This window comes from Trichoplax adhaerens, genomic scaffold, assembly GCF_000150275.1.
Source record: "Trichoplax adhaerens TRIADscaffold_2 genomic scaffold, whole genome shotgun sequence".
Lineage (NCBI taxonomy): Eukaryota > Metazoa > Placozoa > Uniplacotomia > Trichoplacea > Trichoplacidae > Trichoplax > Trichoplax adhaerens.
The window spans coordinates 5,312,921-5,339,396 of record NW_002060944.1 but is presented as its reverse complement, the minus strand read 5'-3'; the positions used below and the strand labels follow the sequence as shown (position 1 = coordinate 5,339,396).

The following is a 26,476-nucleotide window of genomic DNA, read 5'->3' as shown; positions in this document are numbered from 1 at the left end:
ATATATGTATACACTTCTTTGACTGTACAATTTCAAAAAATGCGTTACATGTTCAATCAGTTGTAACTGAAAACTAGTGATGTATCAACAATACACGTATATATACATATTCTTATCGATATCTATTTTACATGCCACATAACCCAATAATTAATAGATTATTTGATGTATAAACTAGCTGTAAAACAAATATCCCGTTTAATCATTCTTGAAGCTTCAATCATTTTATCGAATAAAACAGGATCGCCAATAATTCTTGCAGCTGTTTTTACCTCCATACATGCTGAGTCTAAGCGTTGTATACATCGCACTATGACACCTAAGAAGCCGTAAATTATTCTCAATTGAAGTAGCAGTAAAGAAATAAAACGGCACACTTTAAGACAACATCTATATAAATTTATGTAGTTCTATCCACATTTTCAAATTCTTTGCAATTGTTACCTTCTGATACATCCGTTAAGGTCATGATTTTCGCGAATGGCTGAAATAATAGAACAGTCCAGATCATCAATTATTCACTAACCATTACAACCATATTTGAAATACGTGAATAAAACCTATCTAGACGTGTGCTGGTCAATATTTACCTCTCCTTTAGCCCAGTCATGCACTACTTCTACAAGACCGAAATTAATCATGTCTTCATACTTTTCATAAATATCTATGTTATATTCGGCTTCGAGTTTATCCAATTCTTTTGCTTTTCCTCTAATGACTTCCACTCCCTAAAGTAACGCCATATGAGTAGGTAGTAATACGTAAGTAGGTACTAATAAAAATATATGTCAAAAAATAAAAATTCGCATTGAAGTTTCAGTACATTAAGTAATCCTTTCGTTAACTCCGGTGGGCTATAATTTTTCTGCGTTAAAAATATCACAATAAAATATCAAAATTTAGCATTATCAGGTAATACAGAATACGTTATTTAAGTTCTACATCCGATTTAATAGTATACCTGTTGAAATACAATACATGACAGCAAAGCTGCAATCTCTTCTGGTGCCATAGGATTTAAGATATTATCGAAAACTAACTCCGTAATAAGCAATTCACAATTATTAATTTCACAAGCCACTCGTCCTTTTAATTGCACAACACCCCTTTCATCAATGTACCCTAAGCATTGTAACAGCTTTAGCAAAAAGCCAATTAAAGAAATACCTCGGTTAAGGTTGGTTTCAAAATTGCAATCAGTTTCGCTATTTTGAAGTAATTAACAATAGCAGTACGATATTCACTTAAGGCCAATATTGTAAACTGTAACTTGGATAACTTTATCGTTATTTATCAACTATGAACAATCCAATTAAAGTTGTATTAGGCAAATGTCGGTTATCATCTTTACCTCTCTACGATTTTTATAATCGGCTTGCAATACTAAATTTTCTTTTGATAACTCGAATTTTACCCTTTCGAGTCTTTGACGACTTACAAATCGGTCTCGAGCCTGGACAAGCTATATCACAAAAGCATTATTAGTAATAGTGAAATCATTTATACCATACGCAATAAGTGCACGCAAAAAGTTAATTGAGAATTTACATGTTCGGCAAAATGAGGGCATTTCACACATTTCGAAGACTTCATTCTAGCTATAGCATCGTCATAGACTGCTTTAATATCTCTAAATTCAGCATCAAATCTTTTGATATCACTAAACGAGAGTACAGTTTGCAATCCGTCTGAATTATTTTCGGATACTCTTTTTAATTCCAGCATTGCTGCACTAATGTGCTCTTCGCTGTCAATGCTTCTGTGACAATTAGAAAAAATTATAACGTAACCAGACAAATGCATGTAATTTTATAGCGTATTATCCTATCTTATCTAAAAATGATACTAATCGTACATATGAAAATATTTAATAAAATTGTCAAAGCTGTAAAATTAGATATACTTCTTGAAGTTCGACCCAGTAAGTTCAACCATAATTTTATCAACTTTAACTTTAGAGGAATTTTTAGATATCGCAGCGATATCAGATTCGCCAATATCTTCAACTTTATATTGACACGTGCCGTATGGTATGAATAATTGGTTAGAGTAAGGTCTACTCCCTATACAATAAAACATAGAGTTTCAAAACACCCTTAACATTATTGTTGTACCAGCAACAGGCCTAGAGTCAACGGCAATGGACCCTTCTGAAGTAAGCAATGCAGATTTACTTCGGTAATTAGTTACCAAAATAATCTTGTGAAAGTAACTTAAAACTTGAAAATGTTTATACAATATCTGTCGTGTAGTATGACAACTTAGCAACCTTTCGGTTTCAGTAGAGTTGATTTTTCTTCAGATTCATTGATTAGAATGAATGTCTTGTAAAAAGATCTTCGTTTCGAGTCCACTTTAGTATCTAAAACAATGCCCAACGCGTTGTGGTGATTATCATTATTTATTACAACGAATCTTCCTTTAATCTTCGATTGTGCTTCAGTTAATAAGATTTTCTTGAAAATAATTAATTGTCCAAGAAAAAAAATCTTAACATTGATTCTAAAATAAGATTTAATTTACTGACCGAAATCTACATTTTAATACAGTATCAACAATTAAAAATATGGTTATAAACTCACTTGTAAGCATTCATTAGCATGATAATAGTCATGTAACACTTCGCAATATAAATCGATACTGCTAATACAATTAGGACAGCTAAAGTTTTCCGATCTTGATTTAGTTTGTAACGGCAACAACTGTTTTTCTAGTGTCGATTTTCTGACTTGTTTGTGCAATTCCGCAAAACTACGCCACATTAAATCCTCTACTTCTAGATTCTCTACTCGTAATACTTTTAGTGCCATACCATAAGTTAATCTAAATTTAGACTGCAATTTTTGCGGTTTTCCCTACGTTGTTTTAAATGAGATTATTAATTAATGCACGCTCATTGTCACTATTAAGTGTTGATATAGATACACAATTTATCAGCAATACAGTTTATTCCTTATGGATGTAACACTAACAGTTATCATTTGCCGAAGGTCAATCTCATTTATTTCTTCCTTTAATAACATGATAACTGTTCCGGTTTTATCTTTGCCTCTTCGGCCTGCTCTTCCTGCCATTTGAATATATTCACCAGGATGCAGGCGTCGACGACTATTGCCGTCATGCTTAGATATTGTGTCAAATATAACGCACTTAGCGGGCATATTGACCCCCATAGCAAAAGTTTCCGTCGCAAATAGGCACTAGGATATGATAGTAAAAAACATTCAGTAACTTAATCATTGCAGTATTGAATTTGAGAACTATAGATTTTTAAGTAGGTATATATATAATTATTTTAGTCAAACAATAACCTTTACGAGGCCTTCCTGATATACCATTTCTACTATCTTTTAAGAAAAATGTTGTCAAGTCATTGCAATAACCGCTCTGTTAAAGTTTACATTATCAAAAGAAAAACGCTATCAACCTCCTTTAACACAGGGAGAATTCCACTATGGTGTACAGCTACTCCTAGCTGGAGCATCTCACAGAGCCAAACTACCTAACGGAAAAAATTTAATAACAGAATCCGCGTCAACCTTTACAAATTATTAAAAGTTTGTGGATAGATATACGAAATCATGAACGAAAACTGCTCGATAAAATTATCATATGAATGCACATGGACAGAAAAGTAGATGATTCAAACCTGAGGAAGTTTCTGGTCTTTATCGCTTAGTATTGAAATTGACTTCTTGATGAAACGTTTTATTTTTGATTTTTCATCTTTAGTAGTAAGATTAGCAGTTGATAAGCTACCGGCCAAATTGTCACATTTCTTCCTCGAGAACACAAAAACAACGGCTGGAACCATAGGAGGATCTTTTTTTATTAAATTTTTAATTAATGACTGGTATATTTGCGCTTCCTAAAGAATTTATAGATAAATCGTTGCACATTATATGCATGAACCTGGGAATTTTATTGATATCATGAATAAAAATATCTTACACAATTAATTTAAAACGGACGTCTACCAAGATGATTCAATCACTCAATTACTTAATGCTATTTTTTTCTTTTAATTACCGTTTTATCTTTAACTTTGGTCGTAGGTTTACCTCCTTTTGGTGTAGGTTTAGTAGATGTTGGCCGTTTAAAAGCTTCTCTCAGGCTATTGGATTGATAACGGAAGATTACACCCATAAGTTTATAATATACTTAAGCAATATTCAACTGAAAATATATAATACTTAACCACCGCATACTCACTTATCATTTAAAACTATTTCTTTACTGTCAAAGATTTTGATCAAATCTTTATCTGTCTTTTGATTTGGTGAACGATATAGAAAATGTTCAAGGGGAACAGGGCGTTTAGTTGTACTGATAACATGTATTTGTTTTCTTTTAGTTCTCCTAAACCATTTACAAGGAATAAGTTAATAATAGAAAATTCAAGACCTAAAGCATTCTTAATAGACATACCCAACCCAGTCTGCTAACTCATCCGAATTTGAGACCGTTGCAGATAATAATATCAGACCAACATGATCAGGCAACAATATGACTACTTCTTCCCAAACGACTCCCCTCTAGTTAAATTATTAATTGAAAAGTAGAATCTCATTTATCCATGACAAACAAATTAATTTTCTAACCATTCACTGTAATGGGGTTGGCATACCTCATCGTCGTTAATATAATGCACTTCGTCGAAGATAACCCATTCTATATCGCGAATAGTGTCTGAACCATTGTATAGCATGGAACTTCAATGTAATTGCACAACAATAAACAGCCAGCATTAGATTTTTATGTCAATCATTATAAAGTAATTTCAATAAAGCAAATTCTTTGAAACAAACCGAAGAATTTCTGTTGTCATGATTAAACAAGATGCTTCGGGATTTATTTGTACATCACCCGTCAATAGTCCTACATCACCAAACGTCATTTTGAAATCGCGAAACTTCTGATTTGACAGAGCCTTTATAGGAGAAGTATATATGGCCCTAAAAGTGTTCAAGAAATTTTTTAAGCCCATTAAGATAAAAGGATTTTACATTCAGAACAGTGTCAAAGGCGTATTGTGCGATGTTAAATAGTACTTCGTAACATGCTTCGATGCTAAAGCAATTGCATATTCGGCAACTACAGTCTTCCCAGCTGAAGTGTGCGCTGCAACAAACACATTTTCATGCTTTTCTAGTTTCATAATAGCCTGCTTCTGGAATGCATCTAATTCAAACGGCCACTAAATAAATGAAGCTCGAATTAGATTTCTATTTACATTCTAATACAATTTTCTTAATTACAGAATTCAAGTAACTACCGTAAATGCCATATTTGGTACTATAGAATGAAATTTATCGACATCCTGATTTATGTTGACGCGGAAAAACCATCGTTCACTGGTAGCTTTAGGTTTATCTTTAACTACTTTTAAATTAACCACCTATAATTGGAATGACCATGAAAAAAATTGATAGTTCTGTACCGTTGCAAATATATTTACAGTGATACATAAAATCTTTTAAAGCACAAGTAATATCATAGCTCATAATTTTGTTTTCGCTTGTTTGAAGTTCTAACCAGTGAGTCGATTTCTTCTTCTCCTATTAATAGTCGATAGAATCAAACTGGATTTAGAAGAATTGCAGTTGCATCATCGTATCTCAGCAAACGTTATAAAAAGTGCCATTATATTTTGAATACAATAATTGTCAAACAAATGGATTTTCATATTTACTTGTGCTTTATCACTTTGAATACCTGAGTAGCTATATACTGTACGTACCGGCAGATTTCTTTTTCGAAACTGCATCTGTTGCTGTCTGCTTTGAACGCTATTTGTACGTACGTAAATTAGTATATTGCAACAATACTATTTGCTAAGATGCAATTAACTAACGCCTAGCATAATCTGCTACCTGATAAGCATTAAAATTAGAGTTAAATGTTCACATACATTTTCATTGTCTAAGTTATCATTTGTGTTTTCTTTTAATTTTTCGTCCTTAATCCATGGAACATCCGCAGCAAGAATATCTGATATATTTATTTCCGATGATTCGGATAATTCTACTTGATTCTCTGTAAAATGTGATTTAGTTGTAGTGGTGTGATAGTAGAATAAATTTAGTAGTAATCAGCGCAACATTATCATACGATGTATTATAAGTAAGTTATATATGCGTATTTTTTAAATCTTTATATTATATCCTTTTACCAGAAGAGTTCATCTGATCAAACTTCATTCCCGGACCAAAATTGGGAGGATTGGAAAGTAGATCTAATATTAATGATAGTAACCATCATAGATTCGATTATAGCCTTGTATAATAGCATCAGTATTTTGTTGTATAATACCTCATAACTTGCAACTGCCTAGTGTTATACTTACCACAAGTATCGAAGTTTAATTCATCTAGCTCTTGCACACCATGAGGTAACGACGTTATTGGATCAAATCCACCTTTATAGGTCATAAATACGATATTATTAATAGTAAATTTGTAAACTTTCCTGAAAAATGCACCAACTTCAGATTTCAGCCTACTGTTTAACTCACCTGGCCAAAATGGCATATTAGTAGACTGTCCAGTTACGGGACCTCGATCTCTTTCTGGAATAGGCGATCGTTTCAATGATGTTGAATTTCGACTAGTTAAATCACCATTTTCTATTGATACCTTTGGTGTGCAACGTTAATCAATCAATTAAAGGTTCGATTGCATTGTACAGTATATCATTAAGTAACTTATTTAACGCTGAAAATTTCAAATTTGCAGAACTGTGCATATACAATGAATTGTGATTAACAGCATCATTGTAAGCAGGTTACCTCTTCATATTCCTGGAGCCTGCCGGTTGTCATATCACGCGTAACTTTTATTGTCATTTGATTTGGTTTCAAATTAACATGGTAAAGAGATGAAGGATCTGATTTGCGAGGCCAAAACCTAAGCAAAAGAAACGCACAGTTTTGTTATTAGAGTAACATCTTAACGTCCATAGTTTTAAAAATTAGTAGGTTCATTCCATATTAGTGCTGTAAAACTGTATTATTTAATACATTACAATTTAAATGATGAAATATGTAAGCGTATGTTACAAAAAGTTCTCACTGCACGATAGTTAGGGCCATTCATACAGTAGTATACTTACTGCTGCAGTTTATCCAACTCAAAGATAGGTAAGTCTTGCGGTGATAGTAGAAGTTTTTCTAATTCATTTCTGAGATTAGAGTCTTCAGATGGAGGTAAACCGCACGGTAACTGTGATAATAAATTAATTTTCCCTTAAGACCTTACATACGCGTATACGAGTATATAGGTAGATAAATAGATAGTAAGTAATAATGTATATAGTATAAAATAAGAATAAATGGGACAGACAGCAAACTTTCATCAAATTTGATAAGGATTCTAGCGTATGACATTGTTTCTATAGCATTCTAGCTCAAAACTCAGGGTAAAATCATGGCAATTTTTGGATGTGCTCTCGCACTTGTATTGTTATGCATCCAATCTCAATTTTCCGTTGCATATTGAATCAATGGTAATTACGGGCGTTAAGCTACCGGAAGAATCTACCCGGTATTATATAGTCATTGCAATTGTATGTTACCAATTGAACCCTTGTAGGAAAGTTGTTTGTTTGGCCGAAAGCTCCATGAACTCTTGGGATAATTTCAGTTTCACCGCTACTTCCATACTCTATTACTGTCATGTCTATCGCTAATGGCTGAGGTTGCTGGAGATCTGGAATATATAATTTGTTAACATTGAATAGAAGTGTAATGGTATCTCATCATCATCACATCAATTTTAGTATTAGCAATCATTGACTTTAACTTTAGTTGATTTTCACATCTTGAGCTGTTGCATATAAATTCAATTGACTACGACTTAATGTTGAAGCACAAGTTGAGAAAAATAGGATGATGATATAAATCTATCCACTGGATATTAAGATGCATTCTCTCAGGCATATACACTGTATTGCATATCTCTACTTCTTGAACGTACTGTATCGAACGATGTGTATGTTCACAGTTGGTGTACTTCCTCTACAGTAATAGAACATGCATCAAGACTTTTGGTGACGACGATGATGTCGATTGTAGAGTGTAGAGTATACGTCTATAGTGTCACAGTATAATAATCATAATTAGAATCGATCTTGATCTATCTTTTAGCTAAACCATACCTGTACGATTGTTCTCTAATTTTGCTAATTGCGATTTCGTTTCAGAATCCATGCTGAACATCGACTCAACCCGGTGCTACTAACTTGATAAACAAGAAGAACTTTCTCTCCTCAACGCCTGAGTATGTCAGTCGTGTTGGTGTTTACCAAATGCGCAACCGTATAAAGTTTGGATGTCACCGTTAGTTCTGCCCTGGATATCGTCCATCCATCCATGTGTCAGTTGTACAAACGATCTTTGTAGAAATGATAGCAGCCCAGAATTAGACTATAGTATCAGCACATGGACGTACTATTGTACAGTACAGTACAGTACAGTACACTCTTGTTCTACAGTACATACAGTACCTTGCACAGTGCACAGTACTGTAAAGTATGTACTGTACTGTAGAATGTGTTTATTTTTGTTTCCAACTTTGGGATAGCAAAGTTGGAAACATAGCAAATATTACTATAGGCTTCGACTGTTCTTGAAGAATCCTATAAAATATAGCAATTTTACCTTAGTTTCAGTACTATTTTTTGTTTTTGTTTCCAACTTTGGGATAGCAAAGTACAGATCATAGTAAATATTACTATAGGCTTTGACTGTTTTTGAAGAATGCTATAAGTATAGCAATATTACTATAGGCTTCGACTGTTCTTGAAGAATGCTATAAAGTATCGTAATTTTACCTTAGTTTTAGTACTATTTTTTGTTTTTGTTTCCAACTTTGCGATAGCAAAGTATAGGCTGTGACTGTTTTTGAAGAATGCTATAAAGTATAGCAATATTACTATAGGCTTCGACTGTTCTTGAAGAATCCTATAAAGTATTGCAATTTTACCTTAGTTTCAGTACTATTTTTTGTTTTTGTTTCCAACTTTGCGATAGCAAAGTACAGATCATAGTAAATATTACTACAGGCTTTGACTGTTTTTGAAGAATGCTATAAAGTATAGCAATTTTACCTTAATTTCAGTACTATTTTTTGTTTCCAACTTTGGGATAGCAAGTACATAGCTAGCAGTCTAGCACATAGCAAATATTAGTATGGGCTTCGACTGTTGTTGCATAATCCCATAAAGTTGAGTAATTTTACCTTAGTTTCAGTACTATTTTTTCCCCTTTTTCCAACTTTGGGATAGCAAGTGCCGTACATAGTAACTATTACTATGGGCTTCGACTGTTCTTGCATAATGATGTAAAGTATAGTAATTTTACCTTGTAGATTCAGTACTATTTTTTGTTTTTGTTTCCAACTTTGGGATGGACTGTTCTTGCTTAACGCTATAAAGTATAGTAATTTTACCTTAGTTTCAGCGCTATTTTTTTGCCTTTTTCTGAGTCTGAAAAGAAAATGAGTACAGTATGAGGATTGAGGAGATTTTACCCCACGCTCATCGCCCCAAGCTATCACAGGCTAGTAATTAGTCCATGGTCTTCATCAGACCATTCATTGGATACTTCATCGCAAGCTATTTTGCTACCTCCCAGCTCCCTCAGACTTCTAGAAGTTGATCGGATCGCAAGCTATTTTGCTACCTCCCAGCTCCCATAGACTTCTAGAAGTTGATCGGATCGCAAGCTCATCACGTCGCACGGAAATCCCCTATTAGCCACATCCGCCGCAACTCTCTATTATACAGTATTGTCGAATAGAAACAGCTGTTCCAGACCATAGACTACCAGAACTTTCTGCCAGTGCCTTGAACGGCCTGTACTATAAATAGTAGCTACTGCATTGTATAGGCGCGTCTATATATACTGTACTGTACTGTATATACAAGTATAGACTATAGGAAGCACCAAAGCTGATCAATCTGCAGCGATAGGCTTTTGGTGGTTCCGCCTTCAAGCCCTCAAGCATACAGTAAGCGGTGTCTAGATCGTTGTGCCTTATTTGCAAGTGGACTATTTGACGGAAAAATTGATAAAATACAAGACCAAAATGGCTGACGACATGGATGTTGTGGATGGCATCGCGGAAGTTCTACCCAAAACGATTGAAGCTGTCTTGGAGAAGGTCTATTATTATGATGGTGGAGTGGCATCTTCTTTGAAACCAAGATACGTTAGAAAGGTAAATCAATTCGTGATTTTGGGGGGAACTGGCTGCAGCATGCAAGATTCAACAAGGATGGATTGCATTTCAACGACCTTACTGCACTAGGAGCAAAATACATTCAAACTGTTGATCAAGCACTTTAGTGACCTAAGCGTCAATCAGACCGCATTTTTCTTTCAAGGACGGTACTGTAGCTGTTGTTATTCTAATCTCGACTCTTATTGAAGCCTGATTAGTTTTACTTGTTGACGTAGACAGCACCATTCTGTCGATCGACGCAGCGTTGATGGGCAACAGTTTCATCAGGATTGATCACTCTATCTTATGGTTATCACAGTGAATTGAAAGTAGTCAATCCATTAATTCAAAGTGCTGAAGTTACTATCGTCAATCAATGACCGCTCTTTTTGCTACGTTTTTTCTTTATTAAGTTAATTACTGTACGCTAATGAAATGACTATCTGCGACTACCATTTTCTTTGCTATTCATCAAGTCTCACATTACTGTAGTTACTGCTACTTCAATAATTACAGAATGATGCACCTTGTCTCGTTCTCTTTTCGCTAAACCCGTCATCCCATTCAAAAGTAGCCTATATACAAAATATTTTGATTCTATCCGTGCATCAAATTGTAGCTCAAGCCTGCTTGTGGTAATTGTTTATTAAAGTATTGCATAATGTGTAATCATTCAAAATGTTTATCGCTTTAGCTACATAGGAAATGGGGAAGCACGGAGCTGACCACGTTCAAGAATAACGTAACACAACTGTTACTGACTTTTGAAGGCCCTGGCCTAGATCAGGATAATATCGATGTTGTTGCCAAGAAGCTTTACGAAAGTTGCGGCATCGTCAATAGCAAAAAGAGCAAATTCGCAGAGATCCATCAATTCCGTAAACTACAGGCTATCGTGTACCTATTTAGAAATGAGGATTTCAATGCCTTAGGGGAAGCGTTCATGGCCAATAAACTTTCCGACTTGAAAGGTCATAAAGTCCTACGAATTGAACGTGAGTCATTTTAAAAAGGACTCATTTAACTATTGTAAATTTCAATAATAGGCAATCTTCTTAGTGTTTACTGTTCATAGTTGAATAATTGATTGACAATGCTATTCTAAGTAGATATATCAGAAAACAATAATACCGTGCCAGTAAAATGGCGTCGAGTAGAAAAGGAGTTTCAATGTTTATTTCTGTTTTGACCTCATTTCATCATAGAATTTACTCGAAAATCTTCACCCTTGGACATCATACTCATTTCTTTTTAGCACACATACAGTTATCTATCCAACTTTAAAAACACATGGCGAAATCTCACCTTTGATTCATTAATCATTAATTTAATTGTGGGGTATCTGTGCATCATTTTAACATATGACTCTATCTATCTATTTTGAATGAGTTTATTATGATCTTATCAAACTATAATAATATATAAAATCGCTGTACTGTAAACACATCTAAAGGAATTTTTGATCAAAAATTCATGGTTGCCAACTTACACTACTGTATTGTGTAACTACAGTATTAGCGATAAGTGCATACTGGATTCTATAATGTACAGTATTACGAATCAAGTTCTTATGATTTAAAAAAAATATGACGCGTATATATTGCACTTACACTATTTATTAACCTTTTTCAGCTGTCGAGCAAGATATATTGTTAACTAAAGCTTATGTTGAAATTGTCAGTAAACCAGACGAAGGAGATAAGATACATGACCATCTCGATAAAATTTTACAACATTATTCTGGCGCAATGGGATATGTTTCAGTTCGAGAACCCGAAACATCGCAAGATATTCGGTATTATAAACAGAAAGATTTAACTCAAGGCAAAATTGCTCCTTCCATGATATTATCGTTACGATTCGTTCCTGTTGTGCAAGATCTGGGTGGCAAATTGCAATCGTATCTAGAAACAAGTAAAGACTGGGCTCCAATCCAGCTAACAGATACAATGTCAAAGGTCGTTAATGTCCCAGGTAGATCTGAAATATTTTACGCTTATAAAGAATACGGAATTATCCCATTTTCCGTTCGGCAAGGAGCCGTAGCTGCAGGTGCAGTTCTGAAGTTGTATATTGGTGAGAAGTATAAGGAAATGAAAGAGTTCTATTCGACTGTTACTGGGCAAACTGCTTACGACAATCTCAATGTTGATGTCGATGTCACTGAGTATTGTAAGTTCCTGCTAGCCAAGGATTTTGAGATAATGATTATACATGTTCCTGACGAGAAAACTGTCAAAATGGAAGTTTGCCGCCTTTGTTTTGAACTCGAAGATCCTGAAATGTTAATATCAAAGCTTTCTTTCCCAGTTAAATTAACTCCTCTGGCTGACAACTATTGGCAAGCTACTGATCCATGTGATAATAATGTAATCTTTTATAAAGTTGAAGGACATAAACCCTAGGGTTATGCAATCAATCTTTAATTAATTCTCTAAAATCTTTCCGTCAGTTATTATCGTAAAAAAGTTATCTAATTGAAAGAATATTCATGATAAAACTCCTGTAACCAACCCATCTATATACGATTCATGCTTTTAGTTACAAAACGTTAGAATCCGGTCTATTTGTAATTTTTGTTTTATTCTACTCGAATCCTGTCTACGTTAATATTGGTCATTGATGTAAGTCGTTGTTAATTCGTAAATACTCTGTTTTTAAGGGGGTTCATTACTCTACTGATGCAGTATACTACGGTTTGTTAGCGTATATCAGAAAACATTAAAAATTCAGCCCGTGTATTAGTGCACCAAATTCTATTCTTTACTCATACACTACCAATGTATTTGTACTGTACTATCAGTAGGATGTGGTTTACTGCATGATCCTGTTTGGCATTTTGTTTCTCAATATTGATCAATATTGGACCATGTCCAATTTTTTCATTTATAGAATGAGTGCAAATGGCTTCCAAATCGCACTGACAGTAATTGTACTGAATGTACAGTAGATATAATCTATATTTAGGATTGATGATGCTTCGTCTACTGCTTTTATCGATAATTGATAATTGATGTTGTATGCTATATTACAATTTTTACTTCTGATAATAACGTTCATTGTCCGTTCTGATTAATTAATTTATACACGTATTTTAATGCTCAACTTTATCTTCTAGAATATAATTGACTTGAGATGAAATTTACTTCATTGCAATAAATTTGCCTTATATAACTTAATAGTAGAGCATTTTACCAAGGATTATTGTTAAGTAAAATAATACGTGTGATACTACAATATAAATAAAGTTTGTACGTGTACAGGAAGTTATGATCTTTGAATGATTTTATTATTGGTGTGTGATATAATAAAGTTTAACTAACTGCTTACAGTATGAGCTGTCAACGTGTACGTGCAAGATCTTTCTACGTATCCATTGATCATTATAAATAGTGTATTGACCATAAAGTAAACACTAGCCTATCCTACGCCTTTACTGATAGTGTACGTATAAATGTGAGCAGGGTATTTCGGAGATGGACTTTGTGGATTGTAAATGTCATCTTAACAATCTATTAAAGGATTGGTATTGCCATCAATGAAACACAGATACATGATTAACGACCACGAACTATTCACCATTTCAATATACGAGATGAGAATTAGTGGTTTAATTTCACTCTTGGTCTTTGAACTGCTACATCAATCTCTGCTTACTTATTACCTTTATTTAGATCAGGCAATTGTGTTGAATCTATTCAATAGACATGCTAAAAACATTCACGGCTACCTTTTCGATCAAATAAATGTCTTGATTGATTCACTGGAAGCGAATGCTATGCAGTAGACATTAATACAATTCATTTTTGCACCCTGTGGGATAATCTCTGCAAGTAATACTATTGTTGATTAATATAATATCCTGTACAAGTGATTAGTAATAGTGAAAGTTATAGCTTGCATGACTTGCTGACGTTTCACGAACCATCAACGCATTGGAAACATTTGTGAATACGTACTTACATAATGCATTATTCCAGTCTGACTCGAATTACCCCCTCGGCAATTTAGGACTGTGTATTGTATATTGTACGGTATTCACAAATTAAAACAAACTTTTCGACTTTAATGCAGATCTCTAGCACTCGCAAACTCAAATTATGAATGAAGTTATGTGAATTTTCACTGTACTGTATTGTGTGGATTCAATAAATACAGTAAATCAATATACTGCACTGACTGTATTAACGATGCACTCTATCTGGTCTGCCTGGTCAATGTCAGCTCTGTATCATAGTAAGTAAAGATTTGCAGCGACGAAATCAGAATTTTTTAAAGAAGAAATTCCCCTTATTAGAAGTCTCTGACGGAATTTACTGTTCTTGGCGTAGCCCGATCTGAAATTTAGTTTCTTCAAGACACAACTCAATCACAACCAACAATTCATATTTTGACTTAAAAGGGCTTTGAAAATCCCAATGCTGTAGATTAAACGCACTGACTCACACTCTCACAGTATTCAACTAGACAAGACCAGACCAGACCATGCAGACCTCTAGTGACTGTATTTTACAGTACATTGTACACTAGTACTTTGTACTGTATACTGTACTGTATCCGTACCGTACAGTACAGTACAGTACTTCTCTTGCTCATTGCTATCCATTACAGTATAAAGGTGCCGAAGCCGTTGTGCCGTCCCATCCCATTCCTATCACTCGTGAGCTGAGCCTGAGGGAAAATTTCGAACGGTCACAGCAATCGCTAATCTAAATTATGTAAATAGATAAGATAAAATGAACCAATTGATTTCTGATCTTAAAGACGTTAATCATGCCAAGTTGTTTTACATAGATTACTATACTGTACAGTTCTCTTCTACATAAGTCTTCCATTGATATTGATGCATTTTGTATGACTTGGTTATTATACTATTTCGACGTAGAATGCTTAGAAGAATTTCTATACATTTTTGCATGACGAAGCATTTTACATCGAACTCAAGTTATACAGATTATTAGATGATGTGAATGATAGCGTTTTCACTTTAATCTTTATTCTTATCTCCATGATCGATGCTGTCAAGATTGACTGATACACCAACGTATTAGTAATCATAACGGTAAACGAACAAACAACTTCTAGAGGAGAATATTGCGCGTTCGATGGATTGATTCCACTTGTAATTTTACAACGTACTAATCTCTTATTTCTTTCATGTCTCTAGCAGAAAACTACATCAAGCTGATTATGTTGACTGTATTATCAATTTCACCATGATGATGCACATGTTTTTCCATTTCGGTAACAAAGTGATCGTGTTATTCCAGTCTTGGAATGTTAAAACCGCTGGAGGTAAATTTACACGTACTGATATATGGTAGCACTTATTATATAACTATGTTTTCCCTTTGAACCCTTTACAGTATATTAAATTACTTGAATTTATAAGCTAATTGTAATATATTGTATCAACATAGATGCGCTGACATGCGTTAAGGTATTTTCTTGTACTAATTTTGATGACAAGGTATCTGTTGCACTTATACTCCTACTGATAAAGATAGGTTTAGTTAATGTCAATTTTACGGTACTCTAAGTTCGATAGTGACTATTAAACAGTATGTACAGTACAGTAATGTACAGTCTCTAGCTGTAGAAAACAGCCCATGCTTCACTATCTCGTGATCTCTATCTCAATCCCTCCCGTTGTTGTACATGGTTAAAATAATAAAGCCTATTTCGATCCTGAATCATCTCCGCATCGTGTTGATAACATATCGAAATCACATAACTATTTACAAATGTCATCTCTTAAATTTTGAATGTTTTAAATACTTGTTGAATAAGTACCACATCAACTACTTGTTCAATGCTTAAATTCAACTAGCCATTTTAGTGTAAAGAACAATTATATTACATAATAAGTTATAAATGAATAACATAACCTAATCTGGTTTGGGAAATTCAATCAAATACTTCAAGTTGCTTAAAGACCTGTTATATCCTTGATTTATTTATCCAATAAGGTTTAATTGGCACGGCCTTAGCTTGGTTTGCGTTATCATTTATGTACGAGGGTATAAAGCTGTTAAAAGAATATTACGTACTTAAACGCCAACGCCTGCAGAAGTTGCATAGAGTTGATAGTTATTCCCCTCTAGTGATGGATAATACTATTAGAAGACGTAAACGGTAAGATCGAAAAGTAGCTTAATCGCAAAACATCGAATACTAATTCATTCTTCTAAGCATACTGCAATATTCAGTGTATACATACATTAATATCCAGTTAATTGAATACTTATTCTATTGCTGGTGTACACCTGCATAAAAATTATTATCATGCCTTCGAGTCTCAGATAATAAGCGTAAATTATGCGTTAATTTCATACCATGTCTTTTTTACACAATTGACAATATTTCAGTAATCAATAGCTGTAAAAATGTTTAGTAACAAACTGAGAATTTAATTTTTTATCGCCCCTTTTTAGCTATTGCATGAATTTACCTTTTACGACTATATTCATACACCTGATACTACAAATAATGCAGATAACACTTGCATATTTTATGATGTTGGTTACTATGTCATACAACGTTTGGTTATTCATGTCAGTGGTTGCGGGATCATCTATAGGAAATGTGATTTTCAATGAGATCAAATTAAAATACTTCAGTTTTGGCGGACCAGGGCAATCCAATATGGAAACTGGTGATCACTGCTTTTAGAAATTACTGCACAACGACTTTCTTAAACCGATTGCGGGCATTATGATAAATAACATAAAAGTGACGACTCGTTTGCTACATTTCAAATTAGACGATTTTCAAATTTTTAGCTTTCATAAATCAAAATTGTATGAAAAGAATAGAATTTATAACTAACCTTCATTTTTAATAAAATTCAATATACCAGTAAAAATCTCATGGAAGAATTTTTAGGTAACTTTCTAGCTTGATTTTATCATAATCTCAACAACTTGTAACTTATAGTACGGATTATATTACGGATTCAATGGATTATTTTTAAATAAATTCAACTATATCAGCGACAATTTTAGATTATTTTTGTTACTTGTAAAATTACTCTTTTTTCTGTAAATAGATTTCGATCTTTATTTACTTAATAAATGGTAACTCGAATATTAAATAATTAGACATGGATGCGTGTTTCTTTGTGAGATGATATCTTTCCCTGAATTCTACTCAAATTCATCCGCACACTTCGGCATATCCTCAACAGATTCATATATTAGGGGTATCCCTGTGGAATCACACCCTTTAAGTTAACTCTTTAACTGATAAAGTTGAGTTAGAATTTTTGCTGGTATCATATAGTTCTGTGAAGCTTACTGAATTACCAATTCTTAACTAAAAATTTATAAATTGCGATAACGAAACTGTATCACCTCAAATGGATTCGTCGATACCTAAACTTGTGTTTGTTTATTTACCATCAAAGTGTTACAGTCATTTAGAATTTAGAATACAATTAAAAACCTTGCTTCTGAATCATGTTACTAGAATTCTCATTTTCGCAAATTGAATGCTATGATTCTTAAAAGAGTACAGTTTAAGTACAGCCTATTTCACACGATTCGCATTTATTCGAGATGGCAATTTAATCTGCTAATAAAATTTGAGACTGACTTGAGTTTGTAACTTGTAGCAAATGGACTACGTGGGCTTGCTATTCTCATTTTTTTAAACAATTATAGTTTAATAGGCTGGTGTCACGTTTTTCATGATTAACTGATATCTCATACAATGTATGATTACCAAACCAGCATGTGGTAGATAGGTGTCACCTTCAGCTCCATCACGGCTTTAATTAAACAATAAATCGTAACTGCGAGATGATGACATTCTAATAACTTCTATATATCGTACCGAATTCATTTTTATATATTTATTATCGTAAGTTACTTAAACTATTATTCCGTACCGTTATTAGCACAGCAGTAGTTAATAGATATTTATATAACCATAATCGTTTAGAAATAGTCACTATGTCAGTAAGGCATTAAAACTATTTATCGATGTATAAGATTTCTTAACTGCAGTCTCTTTAAGATCTTGAGCCAAGTTATCCGAATTTAATTTATAGGAATCTTAGGTGAGGTACCACTACTTATTTTCGAATTTTACGAGCTAAGAACGATCATCATAAGCAATTGATATACAGTGACAATGCTATATGTAGAGTAAATGTAATGGTAATATCAGATCAAGTTTCATATTGTTATCAAAAGCCATCCTCGTAATTTGTTGACTCGTTATCAAGCGGTCGGATTTATCTTCCTAACATGAAAATCTTTATTGGTATATGAAACATGCTAATATGTCATGTTGTGGTCTTTTGCACTTTCCAATACATCTAACAGAAAGAAATGGCGGCGATTTAAGCATCTTTCTAAACACTATATAGTCATATAAAATCACAGATAGGTCTTAAATCTATAGGTAGCTTAACACAGAAAGCATAAAGAGGTAACCTAAACCCTGAAACCGCCCCACTATGGCAGTTGCAATACTAAAAATTCAAAGTAACTTAGTTTAAATATTGAAGTAACCGATGTAAGCGCTTAACGGATAACAATCATATATTATCCGTATTTCTAAACTGTTCTCATGCAATTACTACGAAACAAGCGAATTAGGCGCGCTTGTTTACATGCCACGCACTAACTATGAACAACACGTACGAGTATGTACTACATTTACTTCTGGTTAAATTATAATTGCCAATCGATTATTCACAGCATTCTATCGCCTTCGCAATTTACAATCATTATGTTTGTAAAAGCTTCTAATAATTTGCTTTAACTATTCCATGTTATTTTTAAAGAAATATTCATATCTTTTTTTAAAAACATATTTTATTTTGCTTTAACAGTACCCATATCTCTTATATTTAAAATTATCTACAGTCTAATAATTATAATAGGGACTCATAGACACACATGTTAAAAATACTTCAGCGCTGATATATCTCGTAGCTGACATTTATACAGCAATGTTGAACATATGATGATGATAGCATCTTATTACTCATATCACAACGGCCTACAAATGCTACACTACATTACAATTAGATTATTCTGGACGTCTAGGTTGTACAGGTAAGCTATTTTGGAGATATAGGTATTACACACCGAATCGAGTAGCCTTGTATAGTATATGTAGATATGATTCATCATCCGAGCTGATCTACTTTGCTGTTAGTACAAGTATTGTTTATGACAGCCTAAAATAGGAATGTTTCATGCAAGCGTCTAACGGAGTCTTTTCGGAAGAGATCTTCAATGGATTCCTGTAAGTACATCTTATTTTCTCTAGATACCGTAAAGAGACGAGACTGGAAGTACTTCAAGTAATCAAAGTCAACAACGACATTTTCCAAATCTTTACTAGACTTGCATTCTTTCGGCTTGTCGAAAACTGAGGAGTCTTTGATTCCTGCAGTAATGTTCTTGAACCAAGCTGCAATATATTCGGTATTAGCTTTACTCTGTATCTTTGCTTTCTGGAAAGCTAATTCGGCAATTGGAATGCAACCCGTTGCAGATACATCAATTATCGCTCCCAAAGATCCATCTTTTTTGGAATAAGCGAAGGTATTATACTTTAATGTAGCTCCAACCGTACCTCCCATATAGAAACTAGCGTTCTTAGGAACACAGGCCTCGGGCATTGGTGATTTGGTGGAAACTGAGGTGCACTTGCCGTTGTAAACAGTATAGACCTTCTTTGCTTTCTTAAAGTCGCCGATGATTGTAACACGGACTTTCTTACCACCAGTTGGATATACGTCCTCATCAATTCTAATCTTGCTATTTTGGTAATCATATGAAGCATGTATCAAAACGCGAAAGGTCGAGTTCATAGCAGTTTTTCCGCTTCCAACTACCTTCATGCCGGCTGCTTCAACAACACCTTCCCATTGCTTTGGTGTACAGCATGGTTTAGGTGCAGTTGCAATAGCAATACCAACGAGAGAGACAAGAATCAAAAAACGATACATGTCTGTGTTTTATTTGAAAGTAGAGTCGATAACGAACTCAAAGCAATTCAGGGAGAAGTGAATTTTATTTGAAGCTCTGTAGCGTATTTAAAGCTAACTGAGGCTATTATTTGCTTATTAAGAAGGCTTTCAACTTAAGCTTGAAAATCCTTCAAACTACCGAGCATACGCTGCAGTACTATAGATTGAGCAGCTTAGCTACCTTGTAGAGTGCACCAATTGTAAATAGCCTTAGTACACTTAACGAGGAATACGCGCTGTAAGCCTGTAACCTTTTTTTTTACTTGACGTAATGTCGATTGATAACAGTTAGCGACAGTATTGTAATCATTTGAAGTGCTGTCAACTCTATTGTACGGACATTTTTTGAAATTTTAGACTCTTTTGTTTGTTTGAACTTTTACTCGGTGTCTTAATTAAAAGTTAAGGTAAAAGATTGTAGACAAAAGGCACATCACGTACAAATAAATAACTTCATAATAAAAAATATTGCAGAGAAAATCATGTGATTGCCACATTGCAAATTTGGATGAATGGTTTCCATGGATTTCACCGAAATTTAGTTGAAAATTATGAGCCGTTATGAACGACCGTATCGTACGAACCTACAGTACAGTACTGTACATAATCACCCGATTACTCAGATACTCATACTGTACAGTACAGTACAGTACAGTAGTAAATACATTGGCTTAAACGATTAAACAATGAAATAGTACTGTACAGTACAGTATATTACTGTATTCTACAGTATTTAGTACTACACATTGCATACCATGTACTGTACTGTACTATTTCTCGGTACTGTCAGAATGACGCTCCTAAATTTTAGTAGTCCATGTCTTTATTCAGCTAACTCTTCTTGCTATAAGAATTTTGCTGTACGATTTTAATGATTTACATTCAAAAGAAATTAACTAACAGTATTAGACTTGATCCGAATTGTGTAGTGTGTAATACTACAAAGTATGAAATAGTGTATGAATGACTGAGGACCATCATGAATTTATATTTCGATACAACATGATCTACTGTATTGTTGTACAAATGCAAACAACAATGTTCATCTGGCGAACATAGGTTGGAGTCATAAACACATCATATCCGCAGATAGTGGAGATTAAAGTTTGCAAAATTCAGGGAAATATTTCAGTAGTTCATGAATAGATTTATATTATTATGGGTGCGTGAATCATGCATATGCTATGCCAAATTTTACATTTCTATTGTGCTATACGCGTATATCATACAGTCGCAGAAATTTACTGCAAACTACTATACTATATTTTCTCTGATCAATTATTGAATTACCTACGATCTATCTATGCAACCTACACATGTGCTCGCCATAGCTCTCTGTATGCATTTAGGTTTCACATATACATACATAAAGTGAAGCTAATCTGAAACATTTTTCAGGCTAATATCCACCGCTGTGAGAACAACGTCAATAAATGAATTTTGCGAACATTCAACGATTCGATATAAATCTCGACTACAACTAACTTGTACGAAGCAATTTTACGCATCTACCAGTAGAAATGGCATAGTATAGTACAGTACAGTATATCTCGATAACGAAATTATCCCATTACTAATCTTATTAGTATATGTATATCTGAGATAGCCTTTTAATATTGTCAAATATCGAGAAGGACAAACCTTTCCAGTATCGCAGGCAATAGACACCTACTGTGCCGTATTAAGTATCTTACTCCTGAAGGTATAGCAAGAATCTAATTCAAATTACTTAATAATAGCCTCAAACCCTATTTGCGAATCAAATATAAAGGAATGGAATAAGAAAAAATATTCATTACCTTGCGTTTGTTAATTAACGTTTGGCGGTTAAAATAAACCACAGAATTTTTAGTTGCTTTATGCATCATGCTAATAGGTACGCTATTTATAAACCATGGATATTGATTTATTTGCACCACTATGGGCGACAAACTAACAATGAGTACTTACAGAGGTAAGCATGTAAGACATGATATTATATATAGTGATAGAGTTTTATCCAATAATTCGCTGACAACTTTCAGATAAGATTGCTGAAGGATGCAGGATGAGTAGATAATTCTGTATTCTTGATATAGATTGCACATTACGATTTGATCTTCAGCCTTAAAAAATTTTCTTAACAGTAAACCGATATCATATAAATCAAACTTCGTGCTGCTAATCGTGCAGCCTTAATGTACGTATTCATAATGCGCTCATGCATAACAAGAAATCCGCATCGTTAGTACCATTCATATCGTAGATTACATCAAGGAGTAGCAAAACGTTATAAAAAAGGAGTAAATTCTTAAATCTGACTGCTTCATGACTCATTCGTTTGCAGAATGTAGTGTACAGTAACTCTAGTAAGCTAGCAGTGCGATCCTCGGTGATAAACATTTACATTAGGCTTAGATAGCTAGCATGATCAGCAAACTAGGCAAGATTAGCTTCATGAAATATTGAAATAAAGCAGTTACTTTAAACTAGTAAGATAATATTAGAAGAGGTGAGGGAACTTTGCATCAACATTTATATGATTATATCTAATCCGTCCTTATATCAAAGCGAGCAAAACTGTTTCTGAACGAAAGACTCAAAACAAAGAGTGTTGTGGATAACACACTGTCCAGTATGAGCATTTTGAGCAGGCTTGATCTCTGTTTTTTACATAGATTGTTAACCTTCAACACCAGGAAGTGATAACTAAAAGCGTATTATAACGATAGATGGCAACCACTCGCAAGAGCTTTCATTCACAAAAGGTGCACAATTATGACGTTCGATGTTAGTTTTATATAATCCTCTACCGCTTAAGCTATTTTACTATTCTCAACATGCAATTAATTTAAGATTTTAAATTACGTGTGTATTTCCACCAGCAATACTGCTTAACATGTATGTACACGTATCTCCTGCTGATATTGATATACATTATATTATGAAAATTGACATATCTCAGATCTAGTTATGCATAAAATTTCAGAAATGACTTAACAAATTAACTTTCATTTGAAGTATTAAATCCACATTAATTTAATGATGAGGATTAAAATAATCCAATCAATGCATTAAACTTTTACTTTGCTTTCTTGATTTTCTTCACCTTTTTACGTTGTACTCTCTCTTTAATATTAGCTTTTCGTTTCTTCTGACGTTCCTTCATGGCGTTCTGCTGTGCTTGCACTCTATTATTCCAATCCTTTTTACTTTTTTCTTTCTTTTGCTCTTGACGCTTAATAGTCTTTCTTAACAATTTAGGATCATCCTTGACTCTATTACCCCTCGCCTTTTCTATAGCGCTCTTCCATACCATCTTATCCTTCAGTTCCGTCGCTTTTGCTTTGTCGGTTTTAGCTATTTCTTTCATTTTGGCTTCTTTATCTTCGATAGATTTAAGCATTTGCTGAAGGTCCTTTTTCTTTTTCTTGACTTTCGGATTACTAGAAACTTGCTTATCAATTTCAAACTTGCTATAAAGTAATTTATTACTCTTTGCGCTATTTTGATCATCATTATTCGATTGTTGACTTTTCGAGATATTAGATTGAGCAGGTGCAACCTTCTTGGTCTTTTTAGCCTTCTTCCGACTATCTTCTCGTCTCTTCTTGATTTTAGTAGTCATTGCTGTATCATTTTGCGACGTTTTTTTCCGTTTCTTTTCTAATTGATGTAATTTATTCCGAAAAGCAAGCTTAACAGAGTTCACGTCCGAACCTGCTGCTTTTACTGGCGATTGTTCGATTTCCTCATCACTTGCAACAGATTTAGAGATCTTTTCCTGCTCGTCTCGTTCTTTGGCTATGTCCAAATTACTCTTGTGTTGAGCTGGATCTAGCTTTAACTTTTTGCTTAGTTTTGCTGCAGCTTTATTTTGTTGTGAATTACTCTTCCGTTTCTCCTTACGCCAGTATTTTTCTTTAATTCCATCATTGCTAAAATAAATCTTAGCTGGTATTAGCTCTAGTGCAGTATTTAAATATTGTGAATGCGCTTTAAGGGAATCTATTGCAGCCATCGTATACCAATGGTTTAGAATATCGTAGGAATATTGGAGCACAGCTGCACAGGCACACCTAAACGACTAAGGGATGAATAAGCAAGCTACAAGTTGTTACTATGCAGTCAATTAATCAGCACTTTCTATAAAATCGTAGCTTGTATTAGCTATTTTGAGCTACTGTATTCTTCCTATCACAGGAGTCTATTCTATTTACTCTATCCAATATCTTACGGCCTTGATTTGAATCAAGGCAGCTGCAAGTCTGCAATTAGCCAGCAAGTATCCTCCAATTTTACCAGGCCACGAGTTGAGCAAGTTGGTTGCTGGCTACAGTAATAAGCTATCCTCTACTACTGCTGTTGACAGTAAAGTGTTAAGAACTGCAGTACTCGAATAATAATTTACACTGCACTTTTTTTGCAATGTTCGGCTGTTGAGCACTTGAACTATTTAGTCCAGTCCAGAACGGTACCAGTCCGGTCCAGTCCAGTACGGTACCGTTCCGTACTGGACTAGCTTGGACTTTTCATCCCGGTGCGCCTGCCTGCTACTTTGAGATCTTGGCTAGGATTTGCTTTGGCAGAGATGCTGTGGATTAAACCGTGACTTAAAAGAGTTCTGCAGCATAAATTTAGTTAGCACGAAATTCATTTTACTTGTGTTTTAGATGAATTACAGTCTGGAATAAATTATGTGGCGTTTTATGTCCATTCAGAATAGAAATGAATTATTATGTACAGTGAATCGCATAAGCTGTGTAATCAATCGAAAGGGTTGCTATCGCCATCTAAGTAGAACATCTGTATTGAGTGTTACTGATAATACAAGTATAATACAACAACTACAAAAAGTTGAAGGTGGTAAAATTAAATTAGAAAAGTTCGATGATAGCAAAATCGCTGTATTAACAATCGATAATGAAAGAATTCGTAATGCTTTAAGTGGTAGCATGATGGTACAATTGAGAGATGCTATTAACCAACTGGAAGAGTGGAAAGAAGGCAAAGGAGTTATTTTGATTGGTGCAAGTAGTACTTTCTGCAGTGGAGCAGATTTAAATCTTGCTAAACAATTTAATTCACCTGAACATGGGGAAGCAATGTGTGAATTAATGCAAACAACACTGACCAGACTTAAACGTTTACCCATGATTAGCCTAGCAGTTATTGAAGGCAAGGCTCTCGGTGGAGGTGCTGAGGTAAATTGATTAATCCTGCAACGACTTTTTTATAACAACTATGGAAGATCACTGCTTTATTGCTTCCGTACTGAGCGTAACATACACATACCTCTGTCAAGATGAGATGGTATTATAGGGATAGTATTTTAAATCCCCTACAAGTTATAAGATTTTTAATTATTAGATAACTACTTCTTTCCATCCTGTAGCGAAAATTTGTTTGACTCTTCGTATGTAATTTATGTTAAATTAAAGTCATGAAGATGATATTAACATTATTTTGATCGTGCTATATATTCATACACATTAGCTAACTACAGCGTGCGATTTTCGATTGATCTCCAAAAATGCAGGTACGATGTTTTACATTGATCAACTTTTTATGACATTACGAAATTAGCTCAATTCGATATCCAATACTGGTAAATTATATCTTATGATCTTGTTCACTTTAGAGATACGTTTCGTTCATGTCAAAAGAGGAGTGACACCTGGCTGGGGCGGTGGTTCAAGATTAGTAAATATTGTTGGAAGGCGTATGGCTTTGAGATTACTTGCTGGTAGTATTAAAATAACTGCAAAGGATGCTCTGCAGTACGGTCTTGCCGATGACATAATAAGTAGTGATCAAGTTAGTAGCGACTTAATATATCTAGATATTGTATACTGTATGACTGTTAAGATACCAGTCCATGATAAAGACTTTGCGTCAGCTGAATTATGCAAACTAATTAATTAATCATACTCGTAAAAGAAATAAGATTATTTGCCTATTTCCATTGCCAAATTGTAGGTAACCTTACATGCAGGTATGAATTGGTTAAAGAAAATCATTGATGGTCCTGTAAACTCTATAAGAGGAATAAAACAAATAGTTACTTATGCTGATGATTTAGGGACTGATCAGGCATTGCAGTTTGAAAGGTAAAGCATCATAACTAATTTTTATCTGGCATATTTATATTATTTACTTTTACTACTGGGATTAACTACATCAATCCTTCATATGCAGATCTGTATTTACGACAGTATGGGGTGCTCCAGCTCTAATGGAATCGTTGGAAACGAAAAAGAAATATTAAAATTTAAATCCGTATTCGTAC

At 34.0% G+C, this 26,476-nt stretch overlaps 5 protein-coding genes across 5 annotated transcripts; 2 read left to right on the top strand and 3 right to left on the bottom strand.

The window, feature by feature from the left end:
• Positions 1-158: 158 nt before the first annotated feature.
• On the bottom strand, positions 159-5,353 carry TRIADDRAFT_21387 (uncharacterized protein; the record flags this gene model as incomplete). Its single annotated transcript, XM_002109427.1, has 20 exons — positions 159-319; positions 445-484; positions 591-728; positions 962-1,138; positions 1,352-1,462; positions 1,549-1,756; positions 1,904-2,063; positions 2,270-2,456; positions 2,583-2,855; positions 2,973-3,200; positions 3,312-3,347; positions 3,428-3,502; positions 3,650-3,868; positions 4,045-4,160; positions 4,238-4,359; positions 4,429-4,535; positions 4,628-4,712; positions 4,809-4,955; positions 5,052-5,197; positions 5,276-5,353. Coding segments are annotated over 20 exons (2,814 nt in total), but the record flags the coding sequence as incomplete, so codon positions are not given.
• Positions 5,354-10,085: 4,732 nt separating this feature from the next.
• Positions 10,086-12,625, top strand: TRIADDRAFT_53522 (uncharacterized protein; the record flags this gene model as incomplete). Its single annotated transcript, XM_002109982.1, has 3 exons — positions 10,086-10,217; positions 10,915-11,215; positions 11,853-12,625. 3 exons carry the CDS (start codon positions 10,086-10,088, stop codon positions 12,623-12,625), a joined length of 1,206 nt encoding a protein of 401 aa, XP_002110018.1.
• A 6,436-nt stretch (positions 12,626-19,061) lies between these two features.
• TRIADDRAFT_63667 (uncharacterized protein) lies at positions 19,062-20,187 on the bottom strand (the record flags this gene model as incomplete). Its single annotated transcript, XM_002109426.1, has 1 exon — positions 19,062-20,187. One exon carries the CDS (start codon positions 20,185-20,187, stop codon positions 19,411-19,413), a length of 777 nt encoding a protein of 258 aa, XP_002109462.1. The 3' UTR covers positions 19,062-19,410.
• Positions 20,188-23,278: 3,091 nt separating this feature from the next.
• On the bottom strand, positions 23,279-23,614 carry TRIADDRAFT_7408 (uncharacterized protein; the record flags this gene model as incomplete). Its single annotated transcript, XM_002109425.1, has 1 exon — positions 23,279-23,614. A coding segment is annotated over one exon (336 nt), but the record flags the coding sequence as incomplete, so codon positions are not given.
• Positions 23,615-24,884: 1,270 nt separating this feature from the next.
• Positions 24,885-26,455, top strand: TRIADDRAFT_53519 (uncharacterized protein; the record flags this gene model as incomplete). The annotated part of the gene is made up of 5 exons (XM_002109981.1): positions 24,885-25,391; positions 25,684-25,726; positions 25,829-26,004; positions 26,167-26,297; positions 26,386-26,455. The coding sequence occupies 5 exons, from the start codon at positions 24,885-24,887 to the stop codon at positions 26,453-26,455; spliced, it is 927 nt and encodes a 308-aa protein (XP_002110017.1).
• Between the last annotated feature and the right edge of the window lie 21 nt (positions 26,456-26,476).